The sequence below is a fragment of the Lonchura striata genome, chromosome 5, assembly GCF_050655825.1.
Source record: "Lonchura striata isolate lonStrDom1 chromosome 5, ASM5065582v1, whole genome shotgun sequence".
Taxonomy (NCBI): Eukaryota; Metazoa; Chordata; class Aves; order Passeriformes; family Estrildidae; genus Lonchura; species Lonchura striata.
In genome coordinates, this window is record NC_140707.1 from 22,784,173 (window position 1) to 22,803,613 (window position 19,441).

The 19,441-nt window shown below is 42.7% G+C and overlaps 1 protein-coding gene across 24 annotated transcripts in view; it reads left to right on the plus strand.

Annotated features, from left to right (window-relative positions):
• The window catches only part of DENND2B (DENN domain containing 2B), a 153,175-nt gene that overhangs the window by 109,662 nt on the left and 24,072 nt on the right, over positions 1-19,441 (plus strand). For all 24 annotated transcript variants that reach the window (XR_014955550.1, XR_014955551.1, XR_014955549.1 and 21 more), the window contains 8 exons: positions 1,956-2,171; positions 4,282-4,378; positions 5,333-5,377; positions 7,603-7,787; positions 8,413-8,522; positions 10,079-10,148; positions 16,425-16,502; positions 19,218-19,358. Coding sequence is in view for 21 of the 24 variants with exons in the window: in XM_085580106.1 (XP_085436232.1) it covers positions 1,956-2,171; positions 4,282-4,378; positions 5,333-5,377; positions 7,603-7,787; positions 8,413-8,522; positions 10,079-10,148; positions 16,425-16,502; positions 19,218-19,358 (942 nt within the window). In the remaining 3 variants the exon portion in view is untranslated. The remainder of the gene's footprint in view (positions 1-1,955; positions 2,172-4,281; positions 4,379-5,332; positions 5,378-7,602; positions 7,788-8,412; positions 8,523-10,078; positions 10,149-16,424; positions 16,503-19,217; positions 19,359-19,441) is intronic.

A 19,441-nucleotide genomic window follows, 5' to 3' on the forward strand; every position in this document is an offset into this window, starting at 1 on the left:
ACTGAATTAGCAGAAATTCGCTGTTGAACAAAAAGTCACAACAGTTTACATTTTTGTCCTGTAAAGAGACCCGGAAAGAAAACTGAACGCATTTCCTTTCACTTGCTTTGTCTGCATGCAAACATCACAATCCAAAAGGAGCATCACCAGGATTCTTAGTGTGCTCCTAGCACATCACCTGTAAACTAGGAGTGACTTCAGCAAAGCTGCTGGAAAAGGAACAAGTGGAAAGTAGTAATCAGGCAGAGAAAGGAGAAGCAGGCACTGCAGTCATGAAGATAATAGGGAAATGTCCCTCATACAGGGACGTGGTGCATAACAACTATTTCTGGCTGCGTGTGTGTTTACAGAAGTTGTGTAGCATCCAGAGGATCCCTTAGGGAGTGCCAATAGGCTGGGAACCATACAGAGCCATAGGAAGGTACCGGCCAGTGTTCTCTTTAATTCTTACCAAAGAATTTACAGATTTAGGTGCCTTCTGTAAAGTTGTTCAGCAAAGAAGAACTGTCTGGTACCCTTTGCAACAGGGCTGGATTTGTTCTGGTAGCTTGTTTTTGAAATGCTGCTGGGAGTGCCCTGACAGGAGTCAGTCCTGTCATAACTACACTGTCATTGTGCTAATATTTAAAATGAAGAGACACTAAGAGTGGGTCAGCTTTGGGCCTGGGTAATTGTCCAATGACCAGAAATAGAAAAGTCTGTATTTCCTGAAGAATTGTAGCTTTGGCAATGGTTTATCATCCCAGTTTTTCCATCATAGCAACAAAGCTGGGTTAGCAACATGACTTTTCAGTCATGGATGCTGATAAACAAGATGGAAGAGATCAGAAGGTCAGCAAGCTTTCCAACAATCATCTCCAAAAAGAATTCCTTTCAATAAAGTATAGACTGCCACCAGTTTTCCTGGCATGCTAACCTGTGGCATGCAGAGACCTCAGAAACATTGATGTTGTGGTCATTTTGAATCCCTGTGTCTTTTCTTTTCCCACTGATTGTTTTCAGTTTTTGAAGCCATTAGGTATGAAAGGAATGTTTTATGATGACATTGTACTTGTGATGCAACCCCTCCCCACAGAAACACCTGTGCTTAATCCCAGGTAGGATGTTACTGCAATCAGTCAGCCAATAAATGGGACATTTATTGCTGCAGGTTTATGGCTTGTAACAGAGCTGATAGAATGTTAGTAAATGCCAAATGACAGATGCTTGACACAATAGTACTTTTTCCTGGACATGCTGGGGTAGCTTCTTTACAGTGTTTGGGAGGAGAAGGCAGAGACCTGGGGCTGGGCAGAGCTGCTCCTAGGACTGCTCTAAAAGACCCCCAGCTTTTTATAGACAGATGTTACCTGGTGCTTAATCCTTCAGTGAGATTTTCCCTTTGCCCTGTAGTGATAACAGTTTCATGTTTTAAAGGGAGTTTTTTGGGAATGTAGGGAGAGTTGTAATTGCACCTCTGCTCATTGTCAGGTCTTAAAACTTTTTAACACCATGAAAATAGAACAAGCTTGATTTTCCTACTTTATTTTTCTTGAATAAAACAGCATGAATTTGCTATTTTAGTTATTACTTCTGCACTGAATTAATATTACAATAAATTGCGTAATTACTCATTATATTTACTCCTGCAAGTCAGAGGAATGGACCAGGCCTGTTGGGTCAGTGCACTGCTGTCAGTCAAGCCTTCAAGTTAGATTTTAGGGCTCACAGAACTGGCAGGATGTAATGGAAATGTAGCAGGTCAGAAATGGTGTTGTTTATTTTCTTTGACCTTTCAAGTCCTGGAGGTTGACCCCTGTCCCTTCACTGTGACCTTGACACACATCCTGCAGAGTGGCGGCTCCCCTGGTGCGGTGTCCCCGTGCAGCCACCGCTCTGTCACAGCTGGCAGAGTGTGACACCGGGTGCCCCAGGTGCTGCCAAGAGAAGGGCTCACGCCGTCCTTGTCCCCGCAGCTGCCCTCGAAGGCCAGCAGCCACTCCCTGCGCGTGGGGAACTGGTCGGAGAGGAAGAGCCACCGCCTGCCGCGGCTGCCCAAGCGGCACAGCCACGATGACATGCTGCTGCTGGCTCAGCTGGGCATCGCCTCGTCCCCCTCCGGCCTCAGCGAGGACAGCCTGAGCACTGCCAGCGAGCTGCTGTCCACGCGGCGCGCCAGGAGGATCCCCAAGGTACCCGTGTGCCACCAGCCTCCTCGTGCTGAGGAGAGGCCACCTGGCTGGGAATTGCTAGGCACCTCTCGAGTCTTACCTTCTTTGTGCCAGGGTCGGGATTAAATGTGTGTTTCTTGTTCAGACTCGGATGTTTATTAGTTCTTATCTATATCGCGCTTTCACAAACTGCGAGTAATACACCACTTCACTCTAACAAACTAAAAAATGGGCCTGTATCTCTCTCTGCACGGCCTTTTAAGTATAAAAGTCCAATTAAGAAATGACACCGAAATTATTTTTACTTTTAACCCAACAGCAAACCACCTGTGGCCTGCAATGTAGGCTTTTTTATCCAATTACACAAAACCACCCAAACCCATGAAGTAGAAGGTAAAGAAGAAGGACTGGCCTCTGCCCTAAAACCTCCATCTTGCTTTATATTTAACTGTATACTAAAACCTTAAACTCTGAGTTTTCCACCATGTGATGTTACACACTTCTATTCAAACGCCACACCCATAATCCCATTCTCTCATTCAATTTCAGAAGCCTTCTCCACAGCCTCAGGTTAAATGCAGTGCTCTCTTGGGGGTCAGTGCCTGTCAGCACAGAAAGTCTAAAATTCTCACTAATCAGGGTTCCAATAGCCAGCCTTTAGCCATCACTGAAAGTTCTTTTTGTACCCTAAAGGAACATTTAGATCAAAATCCCTTCCCTGGAAGTGATAACTTCCAAGTTCTTCAAGAGGAGCAATCATCTAAAGGCCATCTTCAGAACTGATTTTAAGGCAGTTCTATTTTCCACACTCTTCTTTAAACTCTGTGGACCATAGCATTGCTGTGTATATAACTTTAAGATTTGGAATGGGTGATGGCCAAGCAATTATTATTTATAACGTGCAGCAACATCTGAAGTGGTTTATTTCCCCATTGTTTGTTTCCAGGAAAATAACTAATTGGCCTAATAGGCTTCCCTTCATTTACTCATAACTGACCCCATCCTGATAACCATGCTGTCTTGATGAAGTAAAACAAAATTTTTCATTTTTAAGGAGTTTTTCCAATTCAAAATGGAATGTGAAAAAACCCCAAGCCACAAGACAACAACCAAAAAACCAACAATACAATAGAAGCAGAGAGGGGGAGAACTGCCAATATGCTTCATTTTGGCTTGTGAACAAAGTTGATTTTTACTGTGTATTCAACTCTTTCCTGTTCTTATTAGAGAGCATCTTTTAAAGTGCATGGCTATAAATACTGTGAGTAGAGGGAGATTTTTATGTTTCTGTGAATTTGTTGGATATTCTGTTTAAGGAGGAAATTAATCCTACATCCTTAATATTTATTGTATTTTTACTTTCTTGGAATATATTGTTATACTTCACCAATGGGCACACTTCTCTGGAGGAAATAATAGGATTAATTACAGAGTAACTTACTACCTGATTGTGAGTAAAACTTGGAAAGTTTGGCTGTTAATTTTGAACCATTTTTTTTTAAATTGAAGAGACAGATATTCTCCTAATGTGAAATTCTGATTTCAGCATATGAATGTTCACAATTTTATTGCAAATCTTGTGATAATTTCTATTTTCTTACTACTTTACTTTTGAGGATCACGTATTCCTGGAGAATAGAATTTTTAAAATTTAGATAGTGTTAGTTATTGGAGGGAAAACCTAAGAGGATTTTGTTTCAGTCTGTGCTCTGTTACTGCCCTTCTGCTGTGTCTATAGTAAATTGCATCCTTTTACTCAGTTTATTTCTCTCTGGAAGGTGAAACAGCTTTTACAAACTGTATTACAGTTCTATGAAGAAATCTGCTGTGGAATGAAATATACTATTCCTGACCTATAAAACATCATGAAGATTAATTGCTACATATTTGAGGCTCTCCTGAAGTTATAATATTCTGTTTAATGTTGAATTCTTAGTAATCCCAGCCTCTTGCTGAAGGCAATAAACACAAGTCATCTCATTAATATTTCCCATAATCTCAGATATTTTTGGGTCAGTTATTATCTGCATTAGCTGGTCTACCATCCATGTTTTGTTTGGATGCATTAATTATAAGTCTCGTGGAAGAAAAATGTTTAGACTTTCTGATTTCTCATTTTCTTATTTTGCAGCTTGTCCAAAGAATCAATTCCATTTACAGTGCAAAAAGAGGGAAAAAGCGACTGAAGAAACTTTCTATGTCCAATATTGAGACAGCATCCCTACGAGGTATGGTGCAAGTGTCAGGGTTCAGTGAATCCATTTGGATGCTACAGGATTAATCAATTTCCTTCTTTCCTCCACATCTACCCTGGACTTCACTTAGTTTAGAACATTTTTCTACGAACAATGATAATTTTCTCTCTGCAAGAGGAGAAGATGGGGATGAGATAAAAATAAATGAGATTTCAGTATTGTGTATCCTGTAAATTCCATGGTCATCTTAACTTACCCAGCTTCTTCTTTAGTCCACATTTACTGTAAGTTTTGACCAAAACTCACAGTTTTGACCCTGGAGTTCTTGCATGTTTTTCCTGGCACTCACAGTGTGTAACTCACCCTGTGCTTCAGACTGTTTCTGGAAACACAGGGGCCAAAAATGAAATTCAAACCCTGTTCATAGTAAGAATACAATAGGGCTTCAATCAAGAAGCCCTCAGTAACACATCATGTCATAAGGTTACTTTTGCCTGTTAACTGTAACTCAGTTTGGTGAGTTCTGGTGATTGGGAATGTTGCCTGGGCAGACAAAGCTCATAAAGCTTACTTTAACTTCTCAAGTGTTGCATGACTTAAAAAAAACCAAAAAAAACCCAAAAAAACCCACCAAAAACCTGAAAACAAGAAGTGAAAGGGTTAAGACCTATTTTCCAAATGTCACTTTTGCAGGTCAGCATAGATGGGGATTCAGTGCAAACAGTTGCTGTAATGGAGAATGAATTTTGCCCTTTCATCAAAATGAAGTTCTTACACTCAAGCAATATTGAAAGTAAATCCAAGGAAAACACAATCTAAGGAGTCATTCAAACTGTTTATTTCAAGATATTTTAAGATTGAGGAGAAGTGCATGTGTGTATCACAAGGCTCAGAGATGTGAGATAGGATTTTTCCCAGTTGCAGCTCAGTGAACTGAGTTTATTTGCTCTGGTTTTGCATTAACTGATGCCTCTGTGTCCTCTACAGATGAGAACAGCGAGAGTGAGAGTGACTCAGATGAGAGGTTTAAAGGTAAGGGATCAGCCTTCAGTGACTTCTAGTTAGACCCTGTCCCAGACCCTATCAGTGTACGTTCTCCTGCTGCTGCACATTGTTCCTGTCCATGGCCTCTATTCTCTATAGTTTCCCAGCTCTGTTACTGCAGAGCTCCCAAAGCTCCAACACAGGAGCATGAACGTGGAAAGCAAGGACAAAATAGGCTGTGAAGATCTAACAAGGATTTGGCAACTGTGTCATTTAATGAAGAACAGGACCTTTGATAGATTGGCTTTGTCAGCCACTTCAGAGATGCTGATCTGTTCCAGACTGACTTCTGGGTGCAGGCTTAGAGGGATGGGATTGGATAAAGATGCTCCTTGCTTATTCATATGCTGCTTTCAGTGTTTACTGCTCGCTGCTGTTGGAGGCAAGGATCTGGGTCTGATCCAGCATTGTGGTTCTTAGACTCTTTTATAAGTCTGCAGTCTCCAAATTGTAGAAATTCCTTTATCAGCACCTGCACAAACTCTGCCTGAGCCAGGCCATTAAATTAGTCTCTCCTTTTCCTAAGTCCTGGTACAGAAATAGGCCTATAAAAAAGTTGAAGACAGCAGCAACAGATTTCATTACTAAAAATCCATCATGTTGTTAGTAGGTGAGGGGTAATAAAGACAAGGGTGTGGAGCTGTTATAAGATATGGGGCAATCATCCATGTCTACCTACTGCAGATGACACCTGCTTGCTGTACATGCAGCAGCACTTTCTGGAAAACGTTGTCTTAGGGAAACAGATTTGTGCCAGGTAGGTGGTGATAAGACCATCCAAAACAGGCTGTGTGCAGTATTGTAGAGTGATGTGTGGAAAATGGCTCCTTGCTCCTTTGTCTACCTGTACCAACCCAAAAGCACTTGCAGTTCTGTTTCCCTTTGTGCCAGAAAATAGAGAGGTTGCTTGTTCTCATAGGCCATGAAAGAAGGTACACAGAGCCTGGCCCCTTCTTGTTACTGGGAGGGTATTCTGATCTCCCTGAAACTGGGAGGCTTTTCCCCCATTGCTGTGGAACAGAGAATCTTCATTCTGATGTCTCTCTAACCAACTGCTCCTGAGTGACTTTGTGTTTACACTGATGCTCTCAGGGCATCATCAGCTGAAGACCCCCTGTCATGTGTAGCATGACAGGACTCACTGGGTGCCCCTCTGGTGGGGTGGGCTCTTTGGTTTCCCCCCTAGCAAACGTGAAGCAGTGCCCTGCAGTGCGGGGCTGCCTCTAGGCAGGGCAGGCAGGTTGTTCTGGGGATTAACTTCCTCACCTGTGCAGTCACATTGAGACCCAAGTGCTTTATCAAAATAATTTATAATTTTTCTGTTGAACCAGATGTATGAGGGCTGGCCATCAAGGGCTTTCCCTTAGTGCTTATGATCCCTTATTTCCCTGTCACGAGGGCCAATCAGCCTTTGGAAGCTGTGGGCAGTGGCAGTGAGAAGAGCCTGAAGGGTTTGAGGTGTGCTGCTAATTGCTTTGCCATTGCCCAGAGAAACTTGTGTGAAGAGCTGGGGAAGAGCATGCAGGGAGCTGCTTTTACTGGGCTAGTTTTGGGGTTTTTTTGGTGTACCAGAACTGGTAGTGATGTTAATGACTAGTCTTCCATAGGTGTCAAGCAACAAGTCACTGGATCTTTGCCTTCATGAATGACCATGAATCTAAGATCATCCCCCAACTGAATTAGCCCTAACATAGCAACCCACAGGAGGCAATTGGCACATCTTTCCTTTCCTCCCTGTCCCCCTTCCCTGGAGTTTATTCCATGGCTTGCCTTATGTGGTGTGTAGCAGAAAGCTGTGCTGTGCAGGGACAGGGCACAGAACTGTTTTTCACCGGGTTAAGCCAGGCCTCAGATATGTCACCCTGCAGGCCCTAGTGCATTTGCACAACCACATAAGGGTTTATAATCCAGTCTTATGTGTGAAGAAAAGCCAGACCTTTGCCAGGGTAGCAGTTATGAACTGCAAATTATTTCAATGACTGAGTGCTGCATAACTTCAGTACTTGGAGAGAGTTTTGATTTATGGGTGCAATTAGTGAGAGATACTACAGGTTTGCTAACTAGAAGGTTTGCTTTTGAAAGGAGAACATGCTTGGAATAATACTCTAGCAAATTGAAAGTGGTTTATGAATGGCTGTGGCTTACACAAACACATTACAGTCTCAGGTAATGGTCTGTCTCTTTTTTTATTCCCTTTTCTTTCTAAATGCCAGCTCATACCCAGCGCCTTGTACACATCCAGTCAATGCTGAAGAGGGCTCCAAGCTATCGAACCCTGGAACTGGAGCTGATTGAGTGGCAGGAGCGGGAGTTATTTGAGTATTTTGTGGTAGTGTCCCTGAAAAAGAAGCCCTCTAAAAACACTTACCTCCCAGAAGTGACATACCAGTTTCCCAAGGTAAAAGAAAAAATTCCTATTACAGCTTATTCTAAGATCAGTAAGGTGAATAAATGGAAAAGTGAATAGAAATCCAGTTCTTAAACTGAGCTTTCAGAATTGTTCCAAAACAATCTGTTACAAAGCAAAGGGCATAGAGAAGGTAACTGAAAGCTGTCCCTGTTTTCAAATATATCTTTTCCAGAGCTGGAGAATTTGGCCTGATGGTGGATGCTTTAAAGACTGTGTTTAAATCCAGTTTCTAAATATTTCACTTTTAACTCATTTTGGCTATATTAGGATTTGTTCCAAAACTCACTGAAGTCAATGGAAAGACTTTTGCTGATCTCTGGCATTTTTCTTGCACTCTTGCAGCAGGAAGGTATTTGAGTTAGGGCTGTGTTTTAAGTGGCCATCATACAACAAGGGAGTTTCAGACAATTAAAAAAAAGTAAAACCCCAGCAGTGATTATTTCTCTTGTACAAGCACCTATAAGCCTGTCCTGGAGTCGTGCCTCACTCTGCCAAGCACAACTACAGGACAATGTGATGGGCCCTGGCTCTCAGAGCTGCTCAGAGACCCTGGCCCTGAGCAGGGGTGGGAAGGGACACCAGGGGCTGACTGAACCTCGCTGTTCTCCCGCAGCTGGAGAGACCAACCAAGCAGATGCGGGAAGCGGAGGAGCGCCTCAAGGCTATCCCGCAGTTCTGCTTCCCGGATGCCAAGGACTGGCTCCCCGTCTCTGAGTACAGCAGGTGAGTGCTCCAGAGCTCCTCTGCACCATGGAGTGGTGCTGGAATGACTCTGGAGTGCACTGGAACAGCCTCAGCCTCGTCAATGCCCAATTAAGGAAGCAGCAGTTTGAGTCTTGGCCACTTTGTGATCAAGCAGCTGTATTTAATTTTTCTTTCTTTTGAAGTTCTGTGTTCTTTTTCTTCCCTATTCTGCCTGCCTCACAGACCTTGGCTGAGGGGAAGAGGCTTGAAGGTTCCTCTGAGTGCTAGACTCAAAAGAATAAATGGAAGTATTTTAAAGAAACCTTAAAAAGGATGGGGCCCTGCCCACCTCCTGCCCCAGTCATTCACCTCGGAGTGCTTGTCTAACATTGCAGGATACCCATTCATTTGGCTCAAAATGTTGCTGTCTGAGAACTTTCTTGAAGCTGTGCTCTGTCCTAGCAGAGGAGCCCTCTCCTCCTTCCACTGGACATGAATGACTGCAGGAGAAGGCCAAGGAAAGGGAGAGCCAGGCTTGCATTTTCTTTCCTTCTAAGTGACCTCAAAAAATGTATAATTTTTTTTCCCCTGTACTGACATGTGAGAACTGGTTGATCCAAAGGTGTAGAGTAACAGGATAGGCAGAAGGGATGGAATTATGGAATGATTTGGGTTGGTAGGGACCTTTAAAGGTCATTCAGTTCAACCTTTCTACCATGAACAGGGACATCTTCAACTTGATCAGAGTCCTGTTGAGCTTGACCTTGAATGCTTTCAGGGACAGGGCATTCACCACCTCTCTGGACAGCCTGTCCCTGTGTTGTACCACCTTCACTGTAAAACATTTCTTCCTTTGATCTAGTCCGAATCTACCCAGTTTTAGTTTAAAACCATTGCCCCTTGTCCTATTGCTACAGACCCTATTGAAAAGTCTATTCCCATTTTTCTTAGAAGCCCCTTTTATGTGTTGAAAGGCTGTGTTAAAGTCTCCCCAGAGATATCTATAATTGTACAAACCCTAGCGTTTCAGCACCAGGAATTGTTTTATATAATGCTGTTTAAAGCTTGCAAAGCAGTCAGGAATGTTTCACAGCCCAGGCATAAATTCACAGACTCATCCCTTTACCTGTGCTGTTGTTTTACTGTAAAACTGTTGTTTCACTGCTATGTCACAAATGGTATTTGTCCTAGGCAGAGACATAAAATGAGTTGGATTTTGGAAATTTATGTTGTTTCTGCATTAGAAAATTATTTCTCTCCTCTCAGAGAATACCTAAGATTCTTCCTTTAAGAACAAAGCTCAGTCCAAAGACAGGACTGAACTAAAGGTAAAGGAGATTTGTAATACTGCCCTCAAAATCTGATTCTCATATTTCTTCTACAGTCACTGACACTCAGCACCCATCTTCTCTGATAAGACAGCTGGGCTGTCCCTTAACCATACTGCTGACAGAATTTTTCCACAGGGTATGTCCTAAGACCTTCCAGTGGGTAACATCTCTCACCTGCTGAGCGTGCCTTGCTAAGTGATCTACCTTGTAGCCATGCTGTAGTTCTGATATAATCTCTACAATGGGCAATTCCCTTTCTCCTAGTGAGACCTTCTCTTTCATGCTGACTGGGGAGGATGGGAGCCGCCGCTTTGGGTACTGCAGGAGGCTGTTGGTGAGTACATCACCCTCACTTCAAAGGGCAGAATTCTCTTGAAAAGGATCTCAAAACTGCAGTCTGAACTGAAGGTGTCTCTCATGGTTTTGAAAGGAAACAGGGTTTCTCACTCTGAAATTTGGAAAGGTAAGGAGATCATGTTAAGATAAGAATTTGTAATGGCCGTTTCAATCCGATAGATCCCAAGGTTTGTAGCAAGTTTCTGAGAATGTGGAAAGTTTCTTGTGTGAGCACTTACTTCATAAATTCTTTATGTTACATACTTTCAAGCACAATCAGAAATACTACAACATTGGAAACAGAGGCAAAGCTGGTATTTCTAAACATTTGTGTGTAGTGTTTATCTCTTACGCAGCTGCTTACATCTCAAATGACTCTGCCAGTGCTGTGTCATCAGTCTGCAGCTCAGAGCCATGCAACAGACTGGTGCCAGCAGTGAGAAATCTGGTTTCTCACACAATTTTCAGTCCCCATGACCAGGGGTGGTCAATAGGTGAGGTGGGGAGCCTACAACCAGTGTTGTCTCATCACCTGGAAAATCCCTGGACACTTGATAAACTGAGAGCACAGCAGTGTGTGTGTATCAAGGAGGAGGAATCTGCTCAGAGGCTTGCAGAGTTTGTTAAGGCAGGTGGAGCACAATGCAAAGAGGGATTCTGGTGTCCATCCTGCACACCTGACAGGATGGCACCAAAGCAGAAAGCAGTTGGTTGTCTCTGCACTTGCCTTGTACCTCTTGGATAGGTTTGGAGCTGTTTGTGAGTGCCTGGGTGGGGAGCCTTGGCTCCTGTCATGTTCTCATGGCTGTTGCCCACACTGGGCTGGGGAGCTTATATGGATATTGGATGCTGCAGGAGTCTTTGGCCGACTCTGTGCCAAATGAATGTCTGCAGCAGTTTGTAAATAGGTCCCCCTCTCAAAGAGTAAGGCACACTGGTACTTTCCCCTCCCTTCCCCTTCTGATTTCCCACCTTTTCAGGCAGGGAACACCTGCCTTCAGTAGCTTCCAGCAGAGCAACTCCCTGTCACTGGCACAGCCCCCTCTGTCCTGCACTGCTGCTTGTGCCTGCCCCTGCCCCTGGTGTGCAGACAGCAGATGCTCTGTCTGGGAGGTTTTGCTGTGTGTGGTTCCTCTATTTGTAAGAAGTTTCATTAAGCTAACATAACAGAAAACTTGTTTATCAGTTCTGGGGGCAGTGTTTGCCATAGGTAGCATTACAGGGACTCACTCTGTATAAAACAGTGTCACAGGGGGCCACAACAAGGTTGATGTGTGGGCAGGAAATGTCACTGAAGGCTTGTGCTGCAGTAAATCTAGGGCTGGTGAGGGGGTAACTCAGGGATGAACAAGGAAAGCACTTAGAATTCATCCTTGCTGGTGTAAATAAGCATAACAAGATGTGAGGCAGCAGTACAAATCCGTTTTTTTTTTAATGAGTTGTCATTTAAAAGGATTATAAAGTCTTATTTGGGGAAAAAATAACAAAACCTCAGAAAATGTTGGATAGAATAAAATTATGGAATGTTTTCACTCTGCCAGGTAAAGGTGGTTTAAGACTTTTATCTTTCTGAGAATGTCAGTACATTTGTAATCATGCACAGAGCTTGCCTCTGTGAAATGCCAAATGGTTGATCCTGGACCATGCTGAGACCAGTGACAGTGAACAGAAATAACCAGTGACAATAAAAGAGATTTATACATGGGAATGTTGAATCAATTTCTCAATGAAACATTAACATAGGCTTTTTTTACTCATCTAAAGTTCAGTGAAATTCACTCTACATTAAGGACAACATAAAAATAGAACACTGACTTTCAGCTGGTGCAAAAGATGGCTGAGTAAATTAGGAAATACCAGGAACAGAATTAAATAAATTGTGCATGCTTTTATATAATGGTGTTTTGAGACAGCATTGGAGATTTTTGTCCTCCACTGGATAAGGCAAAAATCAATCAAATAGCAAAAAGAAAAAGGGAAAAAAAGTAGTGCTTTGCTAAATCTATCTAATAATTATAAAGCCAGTTATAAAGCAGATCTGCTGCTACCACCTTGGGTAATCACTTAATTCAGGTTGCTTGATCTGTGCTCCAAACCCTGGCACAGAGAAGCTGACATGTCTCATCCTACTGGTGCAGCCTCCTCAGCCATGGAAAGGAAGGATTGATGCCAGTGCACTTCACCAGCTGTGCCCTCCATGAGGCAAATCCAGCCATGCTCTTCTGAGAGCAAAACTGGGGCTTAGAAAGAGAGGGGATTTTGGAAGCTGCAGAGAAAACAGCTCAGCATTTCCTCTACCCGTGGAAAAGGCAAAAGTAGCAGAGATCTTCTTTTATTTGGGTGTTACAACCTCCTCCTATCCTGCTGGAAGAAATGAGGTAGTTACCTGAAGTGCCTTTTCCATAGGGTTTGATGTGCTCATGAAGTGTAACAATTTCATGTCCCCTGCAAAAGCTGGTGCATGGTGGGACAGCTTCACTAGTGTGTGCCATGAAACCCCCCTAAAATTCTTACAAACTGCTCCACTTTAAGCCAAGCTAACTGCTGTGAGGCTAATCCCTTAGAAAATGTTCCTCAGATGTCCTGGTGGGGGATTACCTCTTGTAATACACAGCAAGAGGTGTCTCACACCTTCTGGTGCATTTGGCAGCCTGGTTGGCAAAAGCAAAAGCTGGGCTAGGCAGCCTGATCCTGTGAGGATGGCTGGCTGCTCTTCTGCAGGGTCTGGTGTGCAGATTCCTGCGTTTAGGAAACAATTGTTTTGTCAGCCTTGCTCTCCTTTGGCGTGTTGTGATATGAACAAACTGTTCCACTTTTTTGCCTTCAGATCTCAGATTCTTCCAGACCTTTTCTGGGGTCTATGTGCCAAAACTACCTCAAGGGATACAGTGACAATTATGTTTTGTTTGTTCTACAAATCCTGTGCAGTATCCCCTTTAAATGTATTTATATTGTTTTGTTTCATTTTGGAACAGGATTAGAATGGAATGTAACCTATTGTCCCACAGCAGAGAATCTGCATTTCCATAGATAGCATGAAATTTTCCAGTTACATCTTGATACCTCCAAGGCAATTCTGCAACAGCTTTTCTAGTGAGTGCACATTTCAGCAGCAGAGATGGTTTGGGCTGTTTCATCCTACACTTCTCTTCCCTCTCACATAAAATTTGATGCTCCACCACTTTTCTAGGCTAAGACAAGCCAGCCCTTGGAGTCTATGGAGGAGCAGATGCCTGAATATGAAGTGTGTATCTGAGAACAGGGAAAGCAGTGATTAGGTGGGACTAACCTGACGTCCTGCATTTGCTGGGGGGCAGGAGAAGGGTATTCATTACAGTGTGAAAGCAACTTTTGTGGGATGCAAGCTGTTTATGGAGCTGCAAAAAACTCATTGGAAAACCCTTTTTTTTTTCTTGTTTCCTTCCATCCTGCTCTTGCCCAAGCAGTTTGACAACCCTGTGTACACTGAGTGCTCTGGCACCCAAAGTTCACGTTTTACAGAACAAGAAGTCTTTAAGTACATTTGGATTTAAAACACCCACAGTTTTCTCATGGTCAGAATTTGGATTGGCCCTAACAAGGAATCAAGAGCCTCCATAGAAACTGATTTTGGCCTCCAAAAGTGTTTGAATTGTTCTGATTCCTGGCACCATTAAGGAATATCTCTGTTTCTGGGTATGCTGGCTAGTGCATGTGCTTTGCAAAGGCCACTTCCCTCACACAGCTCAGTGCTATGGCAGAACTGGGAGGAGATCTCTGAAGGATCCATAGTATCTGAGCACATGAACAGGGAGTGAGATTTGAAAGAGAAAAATGGCAGGCCTAGTTTTTGGAGCAAAAGCCTCTTGTTTCTCCTGCCAAAGATGTTGGAGTGGGCTTTAGTCAGTAATATTCAAATTAAACTCACTATAAAAAAGATTTTCCTGAGCCACATGTGGACCAGCCCAGAGGTTGACTTCTTCATCTCAGCCAAGTTCTTGTCAGTTTATGTTCATCATCTTGGGAAACTGTCTTGTTAACTCATTAGTATTTTCATTTCATGATTCTGGACTAAGGCTGAAAATATCCAGTGCTCCACAAAAACAAATTGAAAGCAAATCAAACCCAAAACATCATCCTCTACATCTCTCTTCTTTCAGGAGCAGTGCAGTGCACCAAGGCAGAGTCATGCAGGTGCCTCTCAGCTGGGCTACTTTAGCATTTTGCTGTCCTGATCTGGATTTATTCTTTGTCTGCAGGAATGAGTCTTGGATGGACAACATGACTCCAAGACTGTGTAGCTACCTTGCAGGGAACAGCCTGCAACTTGGGAGAGCTCCCTTGTGGGAGGAGAGGAGGTTACACTGGTCATGATGGGCAGACCCGAGTGTCCCCTAGTGACAAGGGAGGAGTCCAGGCAGGAGTGTCATGTCCCAGAGGATGTTCTTGCCCAGGAAAAAGCAAACTAAGCCACAGTGGGTGTTTTAGATCAATCTAAAGTGAGTTGTAAGCTGATGGCTGAGAGGGGAGGTTATGTGAAGGGTTGCCAGTGCTATAAATTTGAGAAGTTCTGCCCCTCAGAATGGCTCTGCTCAAGGATATTGCTTTCTGCTCTTACAGCTAATGTGTGTGCATCTGTGAGGCTTTGCTGTTTTCAGGAAAAGGTCTCTGAAATAACAAAAAAGGATGTCCTATACAGTGAGAACAGGGAGGGAAGAATCCCAGCTCCCACAGACATGTAGCCTTTAAGGCATTTGAAAGCAATGATATTTCATAAAGGAGAAACTTGGAGTAAGTGCTAAGCAGTTATTGTTTCTGGTCTTATAGATGACTCAGGAATGTGATGTTTTTACTGGCACTCAGTGAGACAGCTCTTGGTTGGGAGCTGTCCAAGGCTCCTGGCATGGCTTCGGCATTCCTGCAGATTTGACACAATGATTTTAACCAAAATCCCACATGCTTGATATAATCACTCAGTGCCTTTAGAAAGGATTTTATACCTAATATGGACAAAAAAAGGGCTCTGCTTTTTCAGAGATGTGACGTGTAGTGAGCAGGTTTGGATCCAGAAATAGACTCATCTGTATTCACTTAGCTTTGGTATTTTTTTGTGGTCTTTATTCTAACAGGCAGGCACCTGCTGACTGTCCAAGTCTTGAGTGCAATATTCAGGTTTAGAAGGCACAGCTACCCCTCAGTTTCTCTTGATTGTCATCTCTGTGGCATGTGAATTTCAAACACTCCATGGGGGAGCTGAGAACCAGTAAAGTCCAACAAAGACACAAAGTGGAATAGGCAGGATAGCAGAGTCCAGTATGCTGAGGAAGCATTTGCTTCTCCAGGGTAAACATTTTATAGCATGGTTATAGAGGATGGTTGTCACTGTTGAGCAAGAAATGACACAGATTCACTAGAAGGTTGGTTTGTACTACAGCAAATTTAATACAAAAAACTCTCCTCTTTTATAGACAGTTTTGACACATTCTACTTGATTGGCTAATTAACAAAAACATCTTTCCTTGAGAAGAACAGAAAAACAGAGTAGGAAAACACCACCTGCAGGTTGTTTATACTAACAAGTTATCATCCTTTCTCTACAACTCCTTAAAAAGTCTTATAAATCCATTGTGAGCAAGGGTCTCGTTTTCTCACTCTCTGCCCAGGCTGCCACATCCACAGATGGTCTTCACAGTTTCTCTTGGGGTGGGGGTAAGAGGGATGTGTATCATTGATTCATACTTGCCACAGTTTAAGTTACGTGAGTTTCATGTTTATCAAGAGCTGGTCTGAGGAAGGTAATGATTTACTCATGCAGCCTGCCTCTGTTTAGGTTGTGCGCTCCCTTTCTGTGGGTTGAGCTCTCTTGGAGCACCATGGAGTGAGGGAGTGGGGACCTTAGGCCATCATGGCCTCCCCTGATGTTTCACTTCTCCTCTTGCAGCACCCAGCCCCAGGGTGGCCCTGCTCCTTGTGCTGCAGCAGGAGCAGGGGACAGAGCTAGCAGAGGCATGAATTACAGCCCTGGTTCCAAGTGCTTTTATGGCTGCATGCTGGGGCCATGCTGGGAGGCAGCTGCAACAGGCTGTGATTTCCAAAGGGGATAAGCTCTATCTGTGCCTTTCGGTTTCCTGTCTTAGGGAAGAAATATGATGCTTTTCCAAGAGCAGCTATTTGTTGGAGCAGCAAATAGTGAGAGATGTCACATGATGGCCAACTGTGTGGTCAGAGAGAGAAGTGTATTTCCTCATGGCTCTACATTAATGTGCAATTCCCATCTTCTCTTTGCTGTTACCAGCCCAATGGAAAAGGCCCACGCCTACCTGAAGTTTACTGTGTCATCAGCCGCCTGGGGTGCTTCGACTTATTTTCTAAGGTAAGGAGATATTTTTTAATATTGCTTTTTAATTTGATTGTTTACTGAGACACATCTGTAGGGATGAGCCAGACGGGAAGAATTCCTTCCTTTGATGGGAGATAACTATTTTACAGTTGCTGTTTTGGATATTCCATCCCTATTATTTGGTTCATCTAAGAATGTCTTATTACTTCTGTGACTGAGGCAGAAATTGATTCAGAAAACATCTGGGTGTCTGTATGATCTGGCTGACCAACATTTTTTCCATTGTTTTCTACAGCCGTTCTGTGCTGAGCTGTAATTCTTGGCATCCATAGTTTGGATGATGGGCCAGTACCACTTTTATTCCAACACCCTGTGGAATGATGAGGCTGAGAAAAAAGATTATTTGATATGTGAATTCTATACACTTAAAACTAGTGACACTTCTTTTTTCACCCTAGCTGTCTAGGATAAAGCACAGATGATCTTTTGATTGGCCCAATTTTAATTGATTGTGTTTTAATTTGCCAGAGGTTTTCAGTTCAGATATGGGAAATCTCTCAGAACTTTCACAGATTTTACCTGCTAATTTTCCTAGGAATAAAGTGGAAAAAAGCATGTAAATAATTGTTGTTAAATAAAATAATTACATTTATATTGTTCATATGATCTAATATTAATAAGATTAGAATATTGTCTTTAAAGCAGATTTCAAGTTTTTATAGATAAAACTTTAACACAAGCCTTGTGTGAAGAACAACAGCTGGGTTGCAAATAGTCAATTGCAATTTTGCTTCTGATGTCTTTCATAAAGCTCTGAAACCAAGGGTTTATAACAGTGTCTCTTAGATGTAATATGTATCTAAACACAGATATCTCTGTGTGAAATGGAATGCATTGTTCTGGGAGGATCACCCAGCTCACCACACTCATGGTGTAGACAGAACTCATGAGGATTTGTTTGCTATTATGTTTTTATCTAATTTTGATAGTGCTCTATTTTACAAGGAAAAAAAAAATAAGTATCTTCCTTAGAACCAAGTATCACTGCAGCTGAAGCATAAGGTCAGACAACTGGCTCTCAATACAATGAATAGCTGTCTCTACCTTACACTGTGAATGATGAAAGACCGTGGGATATTAAATCTTGGATATTATTTATCACAAAAGCAAAAAGATTCCTCTGGTTTAAAATGTTTCTCATCCTATTTCTGATAACTTTCATTAACTGTCTTCCACAAAGCCTTTCCTGCTCACTCACTGTTGTAATACCTATTGCTGAGACAGATTTGAAAACCACAGCTATTTTCACTTCTAGCCAGTTCATTTGGTCATGGTTTCAACAGATGTTTCTGACCATTTTATCTCTTGGGATCTCTGTTCAACTTTTATTTGGTTTAAATGCTCCTTTTATTTGTGTTGTGAAGGTCTTTGGAGCCAGGCATATGACACACACATGACCCCAACTCCAGCAACAAAAAGCATCAAATAGCCAGTCCTGTGGCTGCGGGAACACAACTGAGTGCTGGCAATGTGCAGGAGCAGCAAGGGACCTGGGGCACAGCTCTGCTTCATTGCTGCTTTTGTTTGCTCAGGATGGCTATGCTGCACATTACATCAAGAGTGAAATCCGTGTCCTCATTTATGGTTTTGTGCCATTTCCAAGGACTGGAATGAAAGTTATGTACACAGGGCCAGCTTTGCTTTAGTTAGGCCTTCATTATGTCACAGGGAGAAAGGGGAAACTGTGCACCAGTGAATGCCTCTGCTGGCATTTGGTATCACCAGCTCTCCTTACAGGTCACCAGCTTGTGCTTAAGTGTTTTTTTTAATGTTCTGCTTCAGTGAAAATAAATTCCAAGAGAAACAAGAGAAAATGCCTGGCTCAGGCCCACTAACTCTTGTATAGCCTTTTGCTCTGGAGTGGTGGTTTAAAGATCACCATTGCAGGTCAAACCACTAACTGCCTTGAACCTTGCTTTCTGTCTTCTTTATCTATATGCTCAGTCTAATGTGGGAAAACTTAGCTGTGATCTAATTTATGTTGCCCCATGTGCCCAAAAAGAGAAGAACATAATAGTCTCTAGCTTTAAGAAGTTTCATCTGCTTATTTCAAGACTGCTGTTTCATCAAGAGAAAATGACCTTAATGCAGGCACCAGTGTGAACAGCTGGGTGTGCTTCAGGGGCAGCTCATGATCTCCAGCTCAGCACAGATTCTGACCTGACAGCCACTGCTGGGACCCTTTCAGGAGCTCTGTCCTGCTATCATAGTGGCAGCATTGCTTTCTGACTTCTTCCTGCCCTTTCAGTTGAAATGGAAAAGATGCTCAGTGCAGAAGAAAGATTTTCCTTGATATAAATTTCAAGATGTACCACTGAGATGTGATGCTGACCTGGGCTGTGATAATGGGATTTGTCTTCATCTTTCTCTCCTTCAGCTCACCCTGTTGTTCAGGCATAATCCCAACAATATATAGATCCCTTTAGTCATGTTGAGTCTTCTTCCTCTTTTCCAGACTTGTTAATTCTTCCTTGCCTCTGTGTTAATAACATTCACAAACAGGCTTCATTTTGTAACATAAAAAAAAAAAAAAATGGATTGATGGTAATGAAGAAATACATGACAGAGGAAACATAAACTTAGATCTGCCATGTGTTTAAGCACACATGGGTCAAAGGATGCTTCAAAAGTCTATGTGATGCTGACATGTTCTGTCTCTCTCTCACTTATGTCTTACTAATGGACCAGATCCTGGATGAGGTTGAAAGGAGAAGGGGAATATCTGCTGCCCTGGTTTATCCATTTATGAGAAGTCTGATGGAATCTCCTTTTCCTGCACCTGGAAAGACAATCAAAGTCAAAACCTTCCTTCCTGGAGCTGGAAATGAGGTAAAAAGAGACTGCAAACATTAAAAGTCAAAGCTTTACCCTTTACCACTCCAGTATCAAAACAGCAAAAGAAAAGCAGGAGG